The sequence below is a fragment of the Abrus precatorius genome, unplaced genomic scaffold (genome assembly GCF_003935025.1).
Source record: "Abrus precatorius isolate BTA unplaced genomic scaffold, Abrus_2018 Scaffold6, whole genome shotgun sequence".
NCBI lineage: Eukaryota > Viridiplantae > Streptophyta > Magnoliopsida > Fabales > Fabaceae > Abrus > Abrus precatorius.
The window spans coordinates 19,327,656-19,350,060 of NW_020874406.1; the positions used below are offsets into that span (position 1 = coordinate 19,327,656).

Sequence of the window (22,405 nt, forward strand, 5' to 3'; positions counted from 1 at the left end):
TGAAGATAATTGTGTGATTCTCATTGATCATTTATATTGTATATTTAGATTAAGAAAAAATATTTTCAAAATAATTAAGAATTTAAAATTGATAAATTTTATGTTTAAGTATAATAAATTTTAAATGACATCTTTAAAAGTTTAGAATGAAAAATTTTATATAAAAAAACAAAAAAATGTAACAACTTATATCTTTAAAATTTAGAATAAAATTAACAAAAAAGTGAAAAGAAAAATTATATTGAAAGAAATAAAATACAATTTATGCATCATTATTAAACAATTTTAATTTTAAAAATGCACGTAATAAATTGTAAAAGAATGTAATTCTATTATATGTTTCACTTTTAAGACTTTTTGTGTATAATATAAATATTAATTCAAATAAAAGACTAAAATAAACAAAATATTTTCTTCGAGAGATGAATTGAAAGATCCCTACCTTTTGACGATCAATTTGAAATTTGTCTTATTATTTTAATTTGTAAATTATATTTTAATCAATATATTTATATTTAAATAAAACTTGAGATTATTTTGGAGCTATAATTTATAGTTAAGATCAAGCAATGATTTACAAAAAGTTAAAATTCAAAATAAGTTTTTTATAATTTGTCATGAATTTAACTTTTTATTTAATAAATATTATCTCCAATCACAAAAAAATTAGTAATACAAGAACCAAAACCCAAATATATACACATTATATTCAAGGCCGCTTCACCGTCCTACACAATTAACCTCGTCACTTGAGCCTGCATTTCGGTTTTCTAGCGGGTGAAATATCTACTTTCATGTGGCTTTTCTAACGGCAATCAATGTTACTTTTCTCTTTAATTTTTTGTAGAGCAAAGCTTAATAGTACGAAGATATTCAGTACGAAAAAGTGACGAATGCATCTAGCACCTTCCATTTAGTTTACTGTTGAACAATCAGTCCACAGTATAAGAAATTAAAATGCAACCAAGATTTAGAACAAACCAACTCTGGTCTGTCTATTCCCCTGCACCATGTCCCTTATTCTCCTATTTTCAACTCACCACTTTTATTAAATTGGTGCTTTAATTATTCAATAAATGCCTAGAGTATGTCAACCAGATTACAGTTTAAGGTCAAATTTATTTATTACAAATCCAGTTTATGGTCGTACATAAACCTAATTACCAGAGCCAACTATCAAATCCCTTCTGCTGTGTATCTATTAGTGTAAGATTCTACTGCTTCACAATTAGACCCTACATATAGAGACATATATGCTGAGATGCTGCTTGCTACAAAGCCCACCTGAACACTTCTAAACAAGCAACTAAACCAGAATAACCGTGTCCACATAATTCAGTGCAGCATCCAGGTTTAAATGTTAGCATTACGTACTTAAAGATAACTATACATATAAGATTAGAGATCCTGGACATACCACCAAATTCCATATCTGACCTGAGTTTCAGCATAAAAATTAACTTTATATATATAAGAAACTATCCATAGAATAACTACAGTGTAGAATCATATCAGCCAGCAACCTGACACACCAAAATGGGACCATATCATACAACATGAAACCAACACTCACCAAAATGTGGCCAACGAATTTTTCTTTTATCAGCAGAAAAGGGATTTATTCAGACTAGAGTATCAGTGTTGCTCCAGTATTACATCAGCTTAATAAAACCATAAACTACCTCCTGATGCTATACAAACAGAAAACCAATAGCAGTATTAAACACTCATGGTACCCTACCCTTGCATTGAAGTAGAGCAATGAAAGAATGGAGAAGAGGAAGTGGATTGGACCAATGGAGAAAAGAAGGAGAAGTGGCTTTGTGGAGGGGCAAGAATGGTGGAGCAGAAACAGTGGACTGAAGTGGCAAGAATGGCAGACCTGCTGAGTGCAAAAGGGACGTCAATCAAGTGCAGGGACGAGAATTGGTGTGAAAGGGGACTAGACTAGGTATCAATGGAAAGCTAAAACATGAACAGCTTTACCACCACCTTCTAAGGGCCATCTTTTTTTAATTATCTCCCTCCTCTTTCTTTCTCTTGTTTTTCACCATAACCAGCCACAGTGTAAATCAAAGAAACAATTTAAGATATTATAAGATATATATATTATTATATGTTTTTCATAGATTTAACATTGTCTAAAATGATAAATGTTTCATTAAATTCAAGAAAAAAAAATCATGTTTGTCAGATGATTGGTAACTAAAAGGGACCCAGAACCCTAGTGAAGTGTAGAAACCAGAGTCAATACCCCAAGAACATCACATAAATATCAACCTTTCATGTTTAAGTAAAGCAGGGAGAGATGAAATAAGCAAACGAGACTGCTGAAATCAGCAGAAAATCTTGATATCACTCATCTTTTTATATGGTAGTAATAAAAAGTCAAGTACAAAAAATAGAGACAATCCTTACTTCAACTGCAAAACCACCTGTTAAATTACATATGCTCTTGATCACATCCTAAAAGGGCCATTGGAATCCTCCTAAACCGAATAGAGAATGAACAAAAGCTGATTCACTGACAACAGGGATACTCACAAATGTGCCCAAAAGTGCACACCTTATGCACCCTATCATTATAAGAATATATGCCAACGCCACACCAGCCCAGTAATACATCCCCAATGTTCCCTTGAAGTGTATAAGTGGCATGAAATTACTTGAAACCCATACTATCTGTAGAGCAATCTCCAGTAGCATTCCCATCATTACATGGAATCTGAAGATAAGGGGAAATTCCTTGTTTTTTACGACTCCTACAATAGCCACATAGCAATATAACATAGGGAACCAGTTTGGTAACCGGTTGACAGCTCCTGGGATATAAAAAATCAAATTCCCAAAGAATGGAAATTTGTCAAGGAGGCGTTCTAGAAAAATCCCAGTTGCAGACATCTGCAGTGCTGCTAGATAGGGAACACAAGATAAAGTCCTCCACCACCATTCTGGCTTCTCAGCATTTGCAGGGATTCGGAAGCCTGATGAATGATATATAAACGCTTGTCCACAGATCTTAGAATTGCATCTTCGAGTTTGAGACATAGGAAGTCTGAGTGAGAGACGAGCTTCTTTATCAGTAAATAGTGGAGATGAAGCAGCAGTGAGTCGGATAGCTGATTTTCCTGAAATAAAAAATTCAGAAATTACAACAACAACAACAATTATACACCAATTTGAAGCATTGCAACTAAACAATACATACAATTTGAAAAAGGTGTTGCTTTTAGATGAATTGGCCTATACATGTCTTAATGTCTTAGCATTACAACAACAACAACAAAAACAAAAGCCTTATCCTTCTAGGTGAAATCTTTTACATAGATCACACACTGTCTCCAGGTGTTATGAAAAGATAAGCCAGAATCAACACACAAGTCTCAAATGTCCTCCCATTTCATTATTCTTAAAAATACTTACACAGAGATCCAATGTTTCATTAAAATCAAATTTACGGAGCCATTTAAATACTAAAATCAGACAGAAAATCCCTTAAAAAATGTCAAGAAGCAAGATGCTAACTTACCAAGAGAATTTCCGGCAAAAGCTGTAATGGCATGATTCTTTTTCCTGCAGATTGTAGTGCATCTTTCCGGAACCAAATATTTATTCCTAGTTAAAAACCAATGACAAACAAAACGTGAGCTCTAAATGCAAACAGAGAAGCAAGAGAGACCGTGACATAACAACACAAACCCATCAATTCTGAAGCACGAGACAAACCTCTATACATTGACAAATGTCGTTCTAAAAACTATACTTTTCAAATTTTCAATAACTACACAAAACTCAACAATGTACCCTAATTTTCAAATTCCCCACTAATCTAAGTTCCTTTCTCGTATAAACTAACCGCAATTAACCTTAAGAGTGCACTCTGAAACTCAAATTATTCTAAAGCGGAGCGAAAAAAAACCTCAGCTTGGGGATTCATAACCTCATGAGACCTCCTATATACAAAATAAATAAATAAATAAAAAGAGGATTGATATTTTATGAAACTACGCCGTTTAGGTCATATTAAACCATAGAGTTACAAACTTGGATCCGCACAACGTGACGAGGAAAGGCTCCACTCGTTTGTGGGTTTAATATATGTGTGTAACTCAAGGGTAATCAGTATCCCTTATAAAAATGATGATATAATAATAATAATAATAATAATAATAATAATAATAATAAACAATACAATATATGATATATCAGACGAGAGGAAAAAGAAAAGTAGTGATTTGTAATTGCAAGAGAAGAGAGATGGTACCTGAAAGTGAAACAGAGAGAAGCAGAAGAAGGAGGAAGAGTCGCTGCCAATTGAGGTGCCATCTTCTTCTCTCTCCTTTGCCAGGGTTTCCCTTTCTTCTTCTTTTTTTAATATTTATATATAAGCGTTGCCTCGGAGTGCGAAGGCTCTAGACATGGCTCTAAGGTAAGGCGGTGCTTTTGAGTATTATTCTGCATTCGGTATTTTTGTATGTATTCAAATTGTAAAATTAATTCCCATCTATCAACCTCTTAATACTTTATAAAAATTACTTTTTTAATCGCAGTAAATCGAATTTTAGGAGCTGATTTTTTTTTATCGTAATGATTAATTATTTATATTAAATACTTATTTCTAATTTCTTAAGAATTTAATTTTTATATTTTAAATTATATTTTACTTAATAATAGAGTAATAATAATTATTAATTATAATATTTATAAAATTTATTTTTAATAACTTATTTCAAAAATTTGTTTTAATTTAATAATGTGCCTAAAATGTACAAGAAAACCACTATTTTTAATTAAAAAATATACATTTTAATGTATGTGTATAATTTGAATAATTTTAAATATATATTTTATTTATATTTATCAATTTAAAACTATTTTCACTAAGTTCTAAATCCCAATTCGACTTACTAATATTTCAAAGAAGATGAAATTAAATTATTACTATATTTTGGACTTTTGACCGCTCTTTTATTTAGAAAAATATTTTAATTATTTATTTCATTTCATAAAGTTTAATTTATTTTGTATTTATAAAATAAAATATTAATAAATAATTAAGGGAAAAAAATTTTATCTACTAAACTTTTATAATTTAGGTTTATTTCTTTTTCTTTATAATTTAAAATAAATTTATGTTTAAAATATTATATTAATTTTAATAAAAGAATAATTTTTTTATTTAAATATAATTTATATTTTATTTTAAATATTACAAATAATGACATAATATTTTATATTTTACTATTCTAATATATATCAATACATATAAAAAAATGTTATTAATTTATTAAGATTCAAAACAAAATTAATAAATATATAAATAAAAAAATTTAATTAATTATAAAGTAAATATAATTCCATTGACTTCTTAAATAGTAAATTTTCATTAACAGGTGAAAGGTCTAAGTTTGAATTCCCTTTTAGATAAAAAAAAAATTAATAAATACATATTAGGACGATTATTATTGTTTTTTTCTCGTCTCATGGAAAGTCATACGGGAACCTTTTCTCTTTTTATTTTCATTACCCAACAAACACAACCCCTGACCGTCCAAGAGGAAATTCAAAACCCTCTTTCGGTTCGTCTCAATTCTAACTTGTATTATATGGCTACAACTTGGATCCCAAATTCCCTGTTCGTAGGTTTCCCACTTTTCCCCGTATTAAGATCCAATGGCGCTTTGAATTATTGGGGCAGTTGGGTAGGCCAATGACATAGTACCATAGTTTTTTAAAGCAAAAAGGTGCACTTTAGTTATTTATTTTTTGCTTAGAATTTTTGGCATTGAGGTTGTGTGAAAGAGAGAGGAAATAGGGATGGGTTCGAAGATGGAAGGAGCTTCTTCTTCTTCTACCCCAGCAATTAGGCGTGACCCTTATGAGGTTTTGTCTGTTTCAAGAGACTCCACTGATCAGGAAATCAAAACTGCATACAGGAAGCTTGCTCTCAAGTATGTTTCATCATCTTGCGTTTATCTTTTATATATTTAGAAGCATTTCAAGTGAGTGAGAGGAGATTGTTATTATGAGAGCGAGAGTTATTAATAATGGATAGTAACATCACATTTAAACTCTTTATTTTTATTCAATGTCTACTATTAATGTCCCTGTATATATATATATTTATTTAAATTACCTTTTGGTTTGTGCCACCTTACTGGTGAATTATGTATGTGGGAATAGTTACGCGAGGTTTTTTTTAAAGGCTATTTTTTAGGATATGTTTGGAAGTTCGGTTTTGGAAGAAAAAAAAAACAGATATTTTATTTTTAAATTAAGAGAGTTGTATACTATTTATAAAGGAAAATGTTTCATGTACTGCTAAAAAGTAGATAGATAGAAATAATGGTACGTGGTGTCAAATTTTAGTTGTTAAAATAGCGGAACTGTTTTTTAAAAATAAATAAATTATTAACATATTAAGTTTATACTAATTTATGATTTTATCTCTTATTTTGAAAGTTGTGAAATTAGAGAATATTTATTAAAAATGAAAAGTTAGCCCTCCTCTCTTTTTTCCTCCAAAACCTTAGTCTCAAACATACTCCAAGCCTACAAATGGGTCTTTGTAATGCTTGGTCTTTGCTTGCAGCTACTTACAAGCTTCCATGGAGCTATGTTTTCTTGTGATTTACTAAACTCTGCAATGGAGTTGTTTCTTTATCTAGTGTGAATTTTGGAGAGTTGGGGTTTTTTTTTCCCCTCCCTTCAAATAGAGAAGCTGGCTTTTCTCTGAATTTATTATATGTAAGACAATAACATATATAATCCTTTAAAGTGTTATAGAAGAACTGGTGCATTGTTCAAGATGATGAACATTCTTATTCAATGTACTTTGATGTTACAGATTCATTGCACCTACTGTGAGACCTAATGAGTGGAAGTGGAACAGCTTGAATTTCTTTAAATGTTCTGGGATTGATGATGTATACACTATAACAACTTTTAGTTTATATTATTTATTTATCACTGTTTTAACAAAAGGAAGAAAAGGAAAACAGAAAAAAGAGCCATGTGCCTATGCTGCTGGTCCTGGGAACTGTCTTTCAATTATCTTATGGCATGATAGATTTGTAAGGATAAATCCATGGCAAGGTAGAAGACCAGTAACATGCATTGGCTGTTTTGTTGTGTCCCTTTTTCTTTTCTGTTTTCAAGAAGGGGAAAAGGGTGAGGAGAAGAAGAATAAATCAGTTAAAGGAATATAAAGATGTTCTAGCCAGCTTTTTCTTTGTGCTCCCATTATGTAAGCCTAGGTATTTACTGGATAAGAATGACAACAAGGATAGTGAATATATGTGGCATCTAAGATATATTGTAATATTTCTTTGTATAATTGGCAGGTATCACCCTGACAAGAATGCCAACAATCCCGAAGCTTCAGAACTATTCAAAGAGGTTGCATATTCGTATAATATTTTGTCTGATCCAGAGAAGAAAAGGCAGTACGATAGCGCAGGGTTTGAGGTCCCTTTCCTCTTGTCCTTCCCTTTTGAATCCAAAACATTTTTTTCGGTTTTCCTTTTCCATCACTATCTTTTCCATAATATGAAAACAAACATATAATAATAAGCCTTGATTGATGAGTTTTTCAAAATCTATCAAGTTTTTGAACTTTCCTGTAACTTATGCAAGGTCTTTAGTTGTTTGTTGCTACTTGCTACTTTAGTGCCAGATGTTTCTGTTTCAGGCTTTCAGCCATTGCTAGGAGATAATAAGCACAGACCTGACACCAATGGAATTTTATGATTTTGTTAAAATCATCCAACCATAGGATCCATCAGTTAGATTGATAGAGGAATAAAGGGAGGTGTAAACTAGAGGATTTTGATATAAACTGGTTCTGATGTTGAAGATTATCGTTATTGATAGAAACTCTAGCACAATCCAAGTTCTTAAATTTGGGCTTTAGCCTAACTCAACCTAAGAGCTATCTTGTAAGGTGATGATTGCCTTAACTTTTAAAAGCTCTATTTTGGCCATTTCTGTAGTTGCTGTGGACTTAAACACAGTCTTCAGTCTTCACACTCAACATTGGATATGTGGAGTGTGGAAACTGTAGGATTGATTTATTTTTTTTCTAACATTGCACTAGGAAACCTGTGGGCCTAGGTTTTTTTTTTTTATTTCTAGTCAAGGGTGACCCAACATCGAATCTATGATGGACTTCGATATCATCTTAAATTTGAGCTTTGGCATAAGTCAGCTCCAAAAGCTGTAGCTTGGAAGGTGAAGTTTGCCTTAACTTTTATAAGCTCTATTTTAACCATATTTATAGTTGACGTGAGACTTCAACACATGTATTCAAGAGATCTAGTACTCTCCCAATGCCCAAAGGATTTAATCCTCTTTCGTTTAACAATATCTCTCTCTCTTAACCTCTCTTGTTATTTATAGGCAAATGCCTTATTTCTTCCAATTATCCCAACCAACCAACTAACTAAATAACTAACTACATAGCTCCCCAGTTAACTAATTATTCCACTAACTTTGGGTGTTACCTGTCTGATTCAAATAGATTAAAGGGCATATTGTCTGCTTGCAACATGGAATGCAAACAGGTTACATACTTAGACTTACATTTACTTAACCAAAATTGGGTATTTCATGCTTGAGGGTGTGAAATTTGGGCTTGATTGTTACAAACTTCATTAGGTTAGGTAACTATTTTTGATTAACTGTGTTGCTTCTGTTGTTGGTTCATTGTTATCTTTTGTCGACCCATACAGTGATTACTCATTTAATTTATTTTCACTATAATGTTATGACATGTTTATTTTTTAAATTTAAGTAGTTTTTGACAATTTAAGTAATTTTTGACAATTTAGTATTCCTTTTATTGATGTAAGCCGTTTCTTTTAAAAGTGTATATTTCTTAAAACTGTTAACTTGTTATTCATGATTAAAATCCCAATATATTTCTTTTGTATAACATTCTTCTGGTTAAACAATTCTATGCTAATCCATATCAGGCATTAGATGCTGATGCCATGGACATGGAAATCGACTTATCTAATCTTGGAACTGTTAACACAATGTTTGCAGCTTTATTCAGGTGTGAATTTATTATGGAACTACTTAAGTTTTAAATTATTTAGCTCTATTTGTTTCTTATCACATATGAAATTGTTTGTAGCAAGCTGGGTGTCCCTATCAAGACTACCATTTCAGCTAATGTTCTTGAAGAAGCTCTAAACGGAACAGTGACAGTTAGACCCCTTCCAATTGGAACATCTGTTAATGGAAAGGTTCTTACCTCCTTCATGTTAATGAAGCATGTTAAATATATGTAAAGATGTTATTTAGAGAAATAGTATTCATGTAATTATAGTAATTAAGTAACTGTATATTTGTTTTTAATTTTGTAGCTATGATTATTATTACCATTTTTAATATAAATATACATTTCGTGGTGTAGTTGAAACACACAAAATTTCTTTCATGCCTTCTTGTTTTCTTTTATCTTTTTAACATAGTATTAGAGTCTATTTAGTTTGAATGTTGGACTGCCCACAGATGTCCAGTTCTATTGAGTTCACCCGTGCAGATGTCTAGTTCTGTAAATTTCATGCACCAGATGTTCAGTCCCTGAGCATGAGGGGAATGTGTTAAGATGTCTCACATTGGTTAATAATAGAGTTAGCATACTCTTTATAAGGGTTAGGGTAGTCCTCCTCCTTAAACTTGTGTCACTATATGTTGCAGGTAGAAAAACAATGCGCTCATTTTTTTGGTGTGACAATAAATGAGCAGCAAGCTGAATCAGGGATTGTTATACGAGTTATTTCAACTGCACAAAGTAAATTCAAGGTATAACATGCTTTTTATTATGATAAATTAATAACTCCTCTATCTTTGTCATTGGTCTGCTGCAAATAATATTATGTTGAATTGTAATGTTGAAGGCTTATTTTTCAGTTGCTGTACTTTGAACAAGATGCGAATGGTGGTTATGGCTTGGCATTGCAGGTAGGTGTACGTATTTTTCCATTGCTTGGTTTTTATTCTGTGTTCTCTCTTTATAACATTGTGTTTCCAACAAGTTGTGGTAGTTATTAGTAGAAATTTTGGGCCTAATATGAAATTTTGTCTTCAATTGTTGTTGTTTAAAAAATATCTTGTTACCAATTACACTAAAAATACTTGTACTGGAGTGGGACAATTCAGGAGACAGGAAGACTAAAATTTCACTCTTTTTTCCATTGCTTTTTTTTATGCAATCAGTTAGGTGACTATATGTGCCATATATGTGGTCATTAGCTGTCTAATTCCATTCTCCTTGTCATAGACAAATCTTTTAATGATTTTATACATAATGTAATTGATGTGAATTGGGATGAGTTAATATGTTTATGTTGGTTCTCTTACTTCTATAGAACCATTGAACCCTGTTATATATGGAACAAATGTATGAGAGGTTTTACTTTAATCATCAATTTGAATATGATCCAAGGTATGATGAAGAAACTCCTGCTTGGGCCTTTTATAAGAATCTTCATTCTGGAGGAAAATTGAGGAAAACATTCCTATTGAAGTCTGCATGAAAGTCAATGTCAAATGAGGGTTGGCAATATCTTGGACTGTTGGTTTTTCAAATTAATTGTTAATTAAGCCTATAAGGCTGAAAATAACTGAACATTATAATTCAAATACAAGTTTTTTCTTAATTGGAATCTTCATCTCCATGATATTCCAAGTCCCATCTTTCCCATTTCCCTAGAGCTTGAAGGCCAAGAAGGAGTTTCCCTCTTTATTATTAAAGAGGGCAATCTTTATTATTGCCTAGTGTACGTGAAAGGCTTACCTGGCCCATTTATATTGACAACAACACCCCAAGTTAAGCTATCATCATGAAAAACCAACTCATCTTCGGCAACATCTCCATCTACTCACCCATTTCTCCCAACAATCACTCATTACAATCATCAATGTCATTTAGGAGAATGGGAACAATTTCATCATGGATTTCAAAATGTTCTTTAAGAGCTTGATTATACATGAAATAAACCAAATGTTACAACTTTTGATGCTCAAATCTGCCTTTTTTCTTACAATGATTCTATTTTATAACTATGAAAACGGAATGTTATCTTCACAACGCTATATGAAACCCTATAAAATAATTTGACATATACTTACATGGTTAAAGCCATCCTAGTTATGCTCACATCCTAGTGAACTATAAGTTAATCTCAACTTATTAATGGCAACTTTTTGCAAATTTGGTGACAAACAAATTCTCTGTTCAGCGGATGACTACTGTGTTCTTGTGCACATGTGACTCCTCTATTCCATTATGTGCACACTGCTTTTTTATTTGGTTGTTCAGCAAATTATTGGTAGTGCTGCAATTTCTCTATTATTAGTATTGCCTGGTTGGTTTATGAATTTATTATTTTTATTTCAGATATTTTCATGACAATGTGTATATTTTTCTCCTTTTATGTTTGATGTCCTGTTCTTTAATTTATGTACTTTTCATTTTTTTATGCAATTTTGTCCTGTGTTATTATGTGAAATTCTATTTATTGTTTTTTTTTTTTTAATTTATACTGCCATACCTGTACCTAGATTTCTAGGAATCACTGTATTCTCTATAATTATTTTGTTCTGCTAATCGTTACTGTACCTTTATATGTGCAATGTAGTATGCCAATACTACAAATGGCTTGATGTCATTCATTTGTACAATTGTAGGCACTCAGATGGCTCTCTCTGCCTTTTAAATGCTATGCACATTTTGAATTCATCAAGTCAAGCACTTCCTTCTTTCAATTCTTTGTACAGTATTTACTTATTTGCTATTTTTAGTGGACTTATGAAACTATATAGATATTTTAGGTGATACTATTTTTAAATGAATAATTTATCTACAAAAAGGAGTACACAATTATTAAATAAATAACCAAACATGATTTTATGGTCTCTGATATATCAAACTTGGTAGCTAAAGTGTTGGATTTATCTGTAAAGGCAAATGAATAATTGAGGAACAAAGTGCCAACTGTTATTTCTAGATAAGATTATGCTTCGGTAATAAATAATTTGGTGTTTTAGATTGATATGCTCACCTGTTAGTCTGGCAGTTTCCTATTTTGGATTAATTTTATAAGACTATAACTGCTTTTTCTTAATATGACTATATGAGCAATTTTCTATAATTGCTATTCTTAGAATGGATGGTTTAGAGTCGTTGTTTCCATAAGTATATTAACTAGTAATAAAATCTGTTATTTAAGAAAAGATCTTGAGTACTTTTTATTCTTGGAAATTGTTGGGTTCTCTCTAAGCGAGCCCAAACTTTGCTAATAAAATAGGAAATACGGGAAGAAGTCAGACATTGGGTGATTTACTGCCAAACTTTTCTGTTCTATAACCAGATCCAAGGGACTGGACCATAACACATGGTAATAGAGAAAGTCAGTTATGAAGGCAGGAATACAAAGACAATTTGTCATGCTTAATATGTGTACCATCTCATGTTAGTTTATGTATAATCTTTGTAACATTTAGCGTTTTCTTTTGAAAAAAACTACAAGAGATGTTTCAATAAAATGGAGAAGAAAGTAAGAAGTACGGGAGCAGATAAATCTCCTCCTAAGGAAACCAAAAAATCCCAAAACAAAATATATAAGAAATAACACTCTAAGTGGGCAAAGGTCTCAATATCTACAGTATCCACTATCCAGAAAGGAAACCTTTTGAAACAGCCGCTGGCTGAGCACCAGAAAACAGCTACATAGATGCTCTAAACTACAGAAGAGATTATGGAAAAAATTATCCTTGAAAATGTTGGGATTTCTCACCAACCATGCCCCCAAATCACTGCATATATTGCACGCCTGTAAAGAAAGTTGACTTAAGTCATCCCAAAACCTTCAAATTAGCATATGAGAAATTGCTCCAAAGTCCAAACTCTAGACAAATCCACTGTTCCCCAATGAGACCAAAATGTTGAAAACACATTTCTTGCAGCTGTATATGGGAAAATAAGAATAGACTAGGCTCAAAATGGTTGTGGTCTGCAAATGTGCAAGCAGCATTGATTCTGTTAAGAAGAATTACATTTTATTCTTGGACTGATTGTTATTTTTCATTGCACAAATTTTAATAAACACAACACATATATTTGTTTGTCAATGTTTCAATAGTATGGTGCTTCTGCAGTTTAAATTGTGCTTGCAGTTACTTAACATAGTGAAAAAATGCCTCTGTACAGGAAGATAGCGAGAAGACTGGCAAGGTCATGTCTGCTGGAATGTATTTCTTACATTTTCAAGTTTACAGAATGGATTCAACTGTAAATGCGGTATGCAAAATTTCTGTTCATTGGGGGTTTCTTCTCTCCTCCTTTGGTTCTTTCTTTTAATTGTCTTTTTAGGGTGGTTACTTTTAGTGTTCTGGTGCAGTTAGCAATGGCCAAGGATCCTGAAGCCGCCTTCTTTAAAAGGTTGGAAGGTCTTCAACCTTGTGAAGTCTCGGAACTAAAGCCTGGCACTCATATATTTGCTGTTTATGGTCTGAATAATTTTTATTGTCCTTTAGCTTGCTTGGGGTAATTATTCTTGAAACTGTTTAAGCTTCATCTACACTGATTTGAGTTGATATTATTTAGGAGATAACTTCTTTAAGACTGCTTCCTATACAATTGAGGCAATTTGTGCAAAATCATATGAAGAAACCTCTCAAAAACTGAAGGATGTTGAGGCTCAGATTTTAAGAAAAAGGATCGAGCTACGCCAATTTGAAGCAGAATATAGAAAGGTTATTATTGGCTTTGGTGTATGATCTTTTGAGACACATACACGGTTATTTCTCCTAATACTATACATTTCAGGCATTGGCACGTTATCAAGAAGTGACTGACCGATACACCCAAGAGAAGCAGTCTGTAAGTGCCTTAAACTATGCTACACTTTCAACTCTGTTTGTGTGTTTGTTCCATTGAGTTGTGGCAAGTCAGGTCAATTACAAATTGTCACCCTGCTGCTGCTGCATGGTTTGGGCAAAATTAGGCAACCCCCTATATGCTGTAGTCCAACAACTTAATACCAATTCTAAACGTAAAGCGGATAAAAGAAATTGTGCCCCAAGATGCTCACTCTAGGTGTAGTCTTTAATATATATATATATATATATATTGCAAGATCTTCTTACACTAGTGTAAGTCTAAAAATTCTTACACTCGCTCTGAGTCTTTCATTTAACTTATATCTAACGGTCAGTGAAGTAATAAATTATAATCCGTTAGATGTAAGTTAAATGAAAGGCTCAGATCAAGTATAAGAATTTTTAGACTTATACTAATGTGAGAAGATCCTTCCTCATATATATATATACATATATATATAATAGTAATTTTTAATTTTGGGAGCAGTAGCCAGTGGGTTAATTTGAGTATCTTTTACTTATATGCACTTTTTGAGTAAATTTTGATGCTTTTGTGTGTTATATCCCGCTATTACCTGTACCCATACCCTGGTTTTAGAAACTTTGTGACACCTTGTACAGTTGTACCTGTTCTGAAACAGGTATGGGTGCCTTTGTCTATGCAACTTAGTTGGAAAAGCCTTATATTTTAACATGCAAAGTGGTTTCTAACTCGAGAGTCTCTAATTATCAGGTTCCTTTAGTTTTCCCTAGGCTACCCTTGATTATAGATTTATAGTTCTGTTAAATAGGTCTGTTAAATGGAAGTAATTGTAAAATGTTTTCGGTCTGTCAAAGTTTAGAAATATGTAGGCAAACGGTGTGTTCTGCTGGAGAATTCTCATTAATATTGTTTTGATACAAGCTAATATTCTTCCCTGTAAATTACAAGATGATATTCTACCCTATAAATTAGCCAAACTGCCATATATACATTTATTCTACAGCTGAGCATCCTAATTAAGAGAGGATAACAATTATACAAAATTACAGCTATATAATCCGATAGACTTTGTTGGCTTTAAATGTCTAGGTATGGTATGCTAAGAATTTGTTGGTTTTAAATGACAAGTTTATTTTGCCAATTTTTGCTGGTTTTTATGTCTAGCAAATTTGCTGCATTACATGTCCCCTCAAATTGATACTCGTAAGTCAACAAGTATCAATTTGCTAACTAGGACATTCTGGTATTGACGTGTTAAGGATTTGGTAAAAATGTTAATAATTTGAGCAGATGTTGAGACATGTAATAGAGTGATAATTCTGCAATCATTGGATTTCTGGATGTAGTGATGACAATTAACTTCTATGTGTTTTGTGCATTCATATTTCATAGTAAATTGGATTTGCTACAATTTGATGCAGTGGAGTAGGTTGTGCTTGATAGAATCCAAGTTCTGTGAGAAGACTATGAAACCAAATCATCTTTGAGCATGCAGTAGACATGTCATGATACTCTGCTTCTGAAGATGACTTGGAAAGGGAATCTTGTTTGTTGCTTTTTCCTGAAATTAGAATATTACTCAACTACACACCCCATCCAGTAGTATATTTTCTTGTATTTGGAGTCACTGTATGCTTTGAGTTGGAGAGACAAACTGATTGGGAAGAACAAACCACTATTGAAGGTGCCAAGAAGGTAACATTATACGGTGCATTGCAAAAAAGTGGAAATGATGAGGGGAATGCATGAACTACTAACTATATGGACAATAAAATAAATATTTGGATGTGACGGTTAGGTAAATAAGGCTACCAAACCATCTTGGAATATAAAGTGGGGTATTTAAGAAGGCCACCTTCATCTCATTTATATTTCACATTAACTTCCATGGGAGTGTCAATATAGACCTTGTATTTTCTGAATTATTTATCCAATTCTCAATTACGACAGAAAAGAAATGAAATATTGATTAGTCTTTATTGAGAACTTGAGTAAAGAGTAAACATTTTATTTTAGATTAGGGGTTTTATAGAATTTGAAAGTGGAAACCCTTTGCTTTATCTTTATTTGGTATAACTACTTGAGCCGGATGAGAGGAAACCTTCACATCTGATTTTGAAAGGGGGAGATCCTATTGGATTGGATCCTATCCAAATTTTTCGTTTGCTAGGTCCGTAGTTAAAAATCCCACTTTCTTACGATTACGAGGTCTATTCGAATATGAAATACAATCGTGAAAATTAAGGATTTAATTGATTTATTTGTAATTAGGATTGATCCTGTTGTACCTCATTGTATAATCATTATAGCTCGTGTGATCATATGATATACAACATTGAGAAATCTCTTCTCGTATTTGGTATCGGTAGTCTTTTGGTTCCTCCATCCCATTCTGCCATCTCTCCTCCCCCACAGGGGGAATAGTACTCACGACAGCAAATAGTAACACAATGGTGAACAGTACTGCAACCACTGTTTGCCATTTTATGCCTACCACCACACCCCCTTTCCCAGTGTGCCCCTGCAATCAGCATTGCCACCCTCTGATTACTGCAGCTCCATTGATGCTGCCCCAAACTGCTGCTGCATGCGTAATCATTCTTTGGTGTCTTTCTGAGGTGCCTGTACTAAAATGACATGCGAGCCCTTTTTCAGGCTGGTGATGTTTTCCCTGTCTTCTCTCTTCGGCAACCCGGTCCACTCTTTAACTTATTTCTCTTATGACCTTTGTTGGTTCATCTTCCAACTTCGGTATTGCCATGACTTACACCCACATAATGCTGATTCCATGTGAAAATTTATTTGGAACAGCAAATTACAAATGTGCTGCTGCTGCTACATACAATGATTTTCTCCAATACAAGGCATCCCAACAGCCTACCTCTCCTGCTGTCATGGTTGCTCAGTCTAGTAATCCTATACCATTTGTTTCCAATTCTTCCTCTCTTGGTGGATGACATGACTGCTTTGCATTCTAGTGACACTTGGGGTCTCTTTCCTTAACTACCTGCCAAGTATGTTGTTGGCTTCTATTTGGTTTCTATAGTGAAGATTAGCCCTATTGGCAATATGAATTGTTTTAAAGCTTGCATGGTTGCTAAAGGATACCCACAAATTTTTGCTTTGGATTATGGCAACACATTTTCCCTTGTGGCCAAAATCATCTCGATCCACCTTTTTCTTGCTATGATTACCATTCATCGTTGACCCCTTCATTAAGTTGATATTAAAATGCCTTCTTGCATGGTGATTTACAAGAAGAGATTTATGTCGAATTGTCACCAAGATTTACTGTTCCTTGTCAATCTCATTTTGTTTGTTATCTTCGCGTTCTCTTTATGGTTTAAAGCAGTCTCCTTGTGCTTGATTCAGATGTTTTAGGTCTTAATACAATTTGGCATGACTAGGTGTAAAGCCGATCATTTTGTCTTTTCTCTTCATTTTGTGTTTGACCACTACATTTTATTTAATTGTTTATGTTGTTGATATCGTCATTAGTAGTGATGATTCCACTAGCATCTAGTGACTCAAAGACTACTTATTCAGCCAGTTTTAGACAAAGGATTTGGGTCCTCTCAAATACCTCTTAGGTATTGAAGTTACACAATCCTCTTCTGGTAGTGTTATTTCCCAACAAAAGTATGCTTTAGACATTCTCATTGAGACAGTTATGCTCGATTGTCATTTGTGTGATACTCTAATGGATCCCAATGTTAAGCTTGAGCTTCTCCCTAGTCAAGGAAAGCCATTGAAAGATATCAACATATTGTGGGCAGACTATCTTACTGTCACCAAATTTGACATCACTTTTGTAGTTAGTTTATGAATGCCATGTGTGATAGCCATTGGGATGCTGTAATTCGTATTCTTTGGTACATAAAAAGTTCACTAGGACGAGGGTTATTATATAAAGATAATGGTAATATTAAAATCACTTGTTATTTAGATGCTGATTGGATAAGATTACCATCAAATAGAAAATCCACTTTTGGACGTTGGTTCTAATTAAAAGAAATATGATTTCTTGGAGGAGTAAAAAGCAAAAAGTAGTTGTTTGGCCTTGTGCCAAAGCTGAATATTGTGCTATGATAGCAGCTGCATGTGAACTTACATAACTTAGGTAACTATTTTAGCAGTTAAAATTAGGAGATGTTCAAGGGATGAAGATTATCAAAGATAATCAAGCTGTACTTCGCTTTGCCTCAAATCCAATCTTCCATCAACAAACTAAACAGAGAAGGTGTTTTCAGGAGAAATTACAATTGATTTTGTCAATTTTAGTGGTCTATGGCAGACATGTTCTCTAAGTCCCTTACAGGCTCTCATGTTGACTCTATTTGCAACAAGCTTGGATTATATGACATATATACTCTAACTTGAGGGGGTGTGTTAAATAACAATTAGGGATTAATAATAATCAGGAATATGATTAGATATGCAATAATAATCAGGATTTGATTAGATATGTGGCCAATAAGTTTAAATCTTAATGCTGAATGTTTTTAGTTTTATTTAAGGAATTAGAAAGCTAATTTTGTTTTAAAACCAATTAACCAAATAATTGGGATTGAGTATTTTAGAAAGTCTGACCATTAGATAAAATTGTATTTTGAGTTATATATATATTTTTATGCAAAGGGAAAAAGATAAGAGATTCCTAACTCATACTACTTTCTAATTGTCTTTAGACACACTTTCAGGAATTAAGGCATTTACATTCTGCAGTTATTTTGATTTTTATTTCCATATTAGTATTTTTTAGATTCTCATCATATATTAATTTCAATTCTAGCAACTTTAATTCCATTTTTACAATTCTGCACTTATTTAATTTTTTTTTTTTTATATCCTATTTTTTGAGTCAACTAGTGTTTTTTTTTGTGAGTTGATACTTAGCATTAATTCTTGTGAACAATAATTTAATTTGTTACTTCAACGATTTGGTACACTTGTCAAAAAGTTATCAAGATTAATCCTATTGTACCCCATTGTATGATTATAAATGCAGCTCATGTGTGATCATATGAGACAAAACATTAAGAAATCTCTTCTCTTATATGAATAATATCTTGAATATAATTGTGCTTGTTTACAAATATGTCTTTGGGTTTGTAATGCACTTCTAATCTAAAAAAATATGTCATCCACATAAAGAATAAGTATGACAATGCCTTTAGAAATCCTTTGTAGAAAAAGGGATGAGTCATATTAGCTTTTTGTGCAAATGGTGCAAATGAAAGACCATGGAGCATTGATCGAAACTTCTCAAACTATTCTCTTGATGCCCGTTTCAAACCATATTAAGAGCGGTTTAGTTTGCAAATTGTATTAGGTTTTGTGATAATACCAGCGTAAAGTTTGATTTAAATTTCTTCTTTGAGGTTATCATGGAGAAATGTGTTTTTAACATTCATTTGATGTAATGACCAAGAATCCAAGATTGAGATGTAGCGAGGGCATGAATTAAGTGCTTTTCAATAAATAAAAAAATTTAAATAATGACTTATGCCATAAGTTTAACAATGAAATTTGTTGGGATAAGTTGAATATAAGCTTTCTTTTTCTTTTTTTTAAGTTTTCCGTTCGGTTTAATTTAAATTCGACCCAGGTCGTGCACTTGGATGTGGTGGATGAGTCTATCACTGGAGATTTTTTACATACATAAAGACTTAAACTCGAGATCTTGCATAAGCGATACTGAGCTGTTTGTTACTCGAATCAACTTTCGTTGGTTCTTATTTAAGCACTTATTCAATAATTTTTTTATTAAAAGGATGATTTGTCATAAATTTAATGATGAAACTTATTGAGATAAGCTGAAAATAACTTATTTTGATAATTATACCAACTTATTGACATAAGCTGTTATATGAGAATCATAAGATATTTTCTACAAGCTGTTCATAAGCTTTTTCAATAATGTGAAATTAGTTGAAAACAACTTATGTAAGTCAAGCTGTTTTTTATAATTTGTTTATAAATTTTTTCACATAGGTCATATATATGGTTTGTTACGGTAAATGAAAGGGACAGGAAAAATCATTATGAACAAAGACTCTATTCTCTCTTATTTCTGGAAGCATTTCCTGACCTAGAACTCAGGATCCTTTCTCACTATTCCATCTATTTTTCCATCCCCTATTATTCTGTTTGCTTTCCACAGCAAATTGCAAAATTCTCTCTTTTCTTGTTTCTTCTATCTCTTAGATAACTATCCTACAAAAATGTAATTGTGTTATTACCCCTTGCGCTTCCTCCTCCTGTTTATATATATTATTAAACATTCGTGATCATCAGGCATAGTAATTGCATTTGGCATTATTATATGATTAGAATTGCAACTTGTACTTTATCATCAACACTCTGACCTTTTACTCTTCAGGTTGATGAACTTCTGAAAGAAAGAGACACCATCCATTCTTCTTTCACCATTATCAAGCCGGCAAATATTGGTGGGAGTGGTAGTAATTTAAGTAATGGTAGTAGTAGCAAAATTACTGGTGAAGATTCGAAAGTAGAGAGCTCTGGGGAAGATCTAGGTTCAGATGGAAAGGATAAATCGGGAAAAAAGAAATGGTTTAACATCAATCTTAAGGGTTCAGATAAAAGGTTGGTTTGAGATGCTCTTATTTTGTTTATATATTTTTCCTTCTTTTATTGGTTCCACCATGGTTGTAAAATGCTTTGTTAATTTCTTCCCTGTTATGTGGTGCCTTAGAAGGTATGTCTCATTATTTCGTTTAATTTTTGGTTGCCCAGTGAGACACATCATCCAGTTTCCATGAAGCATCCTTAACTAGTATAATTTTGAATTTTTGGTATGGTAACGATATACTAGTTATTGTTGCATCAGAGATGTTCTTCGGCCTTACTAGTTATCATCTACGAGGCTGACTTCATCGAACAAAAATTGATGTTATTATGTTTAGCATTATGCACGCCATGGTGAATGAGTTTGATACATTAAGATCACTCTGGATGACGTTTCATTTTATTTGGCTAGAAAATAAAGAGTTCTAAATAATAATTTGTAATGGCAATCGCGTAAGAAAAATTTAAGTATTTAACCTTTACATTCATTGAGTTTATTGTGTTACTCCATTTAATAGTATTTAACAGAAGTTAAATTTTATTAATTAAATTATTAAATTATGTAATATTATTTTATGATTATTTATGTTAAATTTTAGATCAATTGATAGGTATGCAATCTTATAATTGACATTTGTTTATATTTTGAGTAGCATATTATAAGTAAAACTAATAGATTGGTTTTTAATTCTTTGTTTTGTTTTGGTTTAATCTTTTTTTTTTTTTTTTCGTCTTTTAACTTATAAAAGTGTAAATAAGTCTTATTTTATAAAACTATGCTAGCATCATTAATTTTTTTTTCTCATTGTGAATTTTAATAAAAATATAATATATTTTGACAATTTTAGAGTCTCTTTTTGTCTTTTTTTTTTTTTTAATTTTTTTCCTTCTCTTACATCTTCATTTATGTCTTTATAACTTATAAGATTTTTCCCTTTTTTTTCTCATTTTCTTCTTTTGCCTCTTCCTAAATCCATGTTTATACAATTTGTTTTTCATCTCCCATTTTGAACTTTGAATTTTTTTTCCATTTTTTGATGGATATTTTAATTGTGTATTGAGGTCGTAGAAGAATGTAGATAACAAGGGAGAATAAGTTGAGAGCGCGTAAATGAAAGATAAAAGAAGATAAAAAATGAGAGAAAAAGAAAAAAGATAAGATTTATGTTTGATGTTTAAAAGGGAGAGGGAGAATCAGTTGTGGAATTATGAAGCAGAGATAAAAAGAGGAAGAAAAGTAAAAAAAATAAAATAAAATGCTTTTATTAAAATTCAAATGAAGAGAAAAACAAGTTATGAAAAGGTAGATGATGAATAACAAGAAAGATGAAAAGGAAGAAAATTGAAGAATAAAAAAATTTACGGGAGAATGTAACGTTTTTGTTGAAATTTAAAGGAGTAAGAAGATAAATAATAATTTTTTAAAATAAAGTTAATATTTTTGATAAAAAAAAAGTACTTATTTAAAATAATTTTGTAATTTAAGAGATTAAAATAAAAAAAAATATGTGTGTAAAATAACTTTAACAATAGTTGTTCTTACAGTAATTTGATTTTTACCTTTTATGTAATTTTATATTTAACACTTGAATGTTAAAATCATATATTAAACATTAAAATAATATTGACTATAGAATTGTTAATTATTTTTATTTATTTTAATTTTTATAAACTTGATCTATATAAGAAGAAATTTTAATTTAATGTTTAAATTGACAAAAATCATTGTTTACAAAGAATTAACTCTTATAAAAATTATTTTTAAGTAATTTAATTCTCACTCACACAAATTTTAATCAAATAAGTAATCGATTAACTTACATGATTTAGTTTATTGATTTAAGTTATAAAAATAATTGACTAGTTATTATAATATATGTTAAAGTTCAGTTATATATATAATTATTCTTATTAAAAGAAATGATCGTTTCCCATTATTTT

The 22,405-nt window shown here is 31.6% G+C and overlaps 2 protein-coding genes across 2 annotated transcripts; one reads left to right on the top strand and one right to left on the bottom strand.

The window, feature by feature from the left end:
- Nucleotides 1-2,317: 2,317 nt before the first annotated feature.
- On the bottom strand, nt 2,318-4,412 carry LOC113869676 (protein TIC 20-IV, chloroplastic). The gene is made up of 3 exons (XM_027506124.1): nt 4,265-4,412; nt 3,530-3,615; nt 2,318-3,128 (listed from the first exon to the last, which is right to left on the bottom strand). The coding sequence occupies exons 1-3, from the start codon at nt 4,324-4,326 to the stop codon at nt 2,467-2,469; spliced, it is 810 nt and encodes a 269-aa protein (XP_027361925.1). The 5' UTR covers nt 4,327-4,412; the 3' UTR covers nt 2,318-2,466.
- Nucleotides 4,413-5,528: 1,116 nt separating this feature from the next.
- Nucleotides 5,529-20,806, top strand: LOC113869232 (chaperone protein dnaJ 15-like). The gene is made up of 11 exons (XM_027505462.1): nt 5,529-5,951; nt 7,344-7,467; nt 8,973-9,055; nt 9,137-9,248; nt 9,706-9,810; nt 9,919-9,969; nt 13,220-13,309; nt 13,410-13,518; nt 13,616-13,764; nt 13,838-13,891; nt 20,256-20,806. Exons 1-11 carry the CDS (start codon nt 5,818-5,820, stop codon nt 20,490-20,492), a joined length of 1,248 nt encoding a protein of 415 aa, XP_027361263.1. The 5' UTR covers nt 5,529-5,817; the 3' UTR covers nt 20,493-20,806.
- Nucleotides 20,807-22,405: the final 1,599 nt, after the last annotated feature.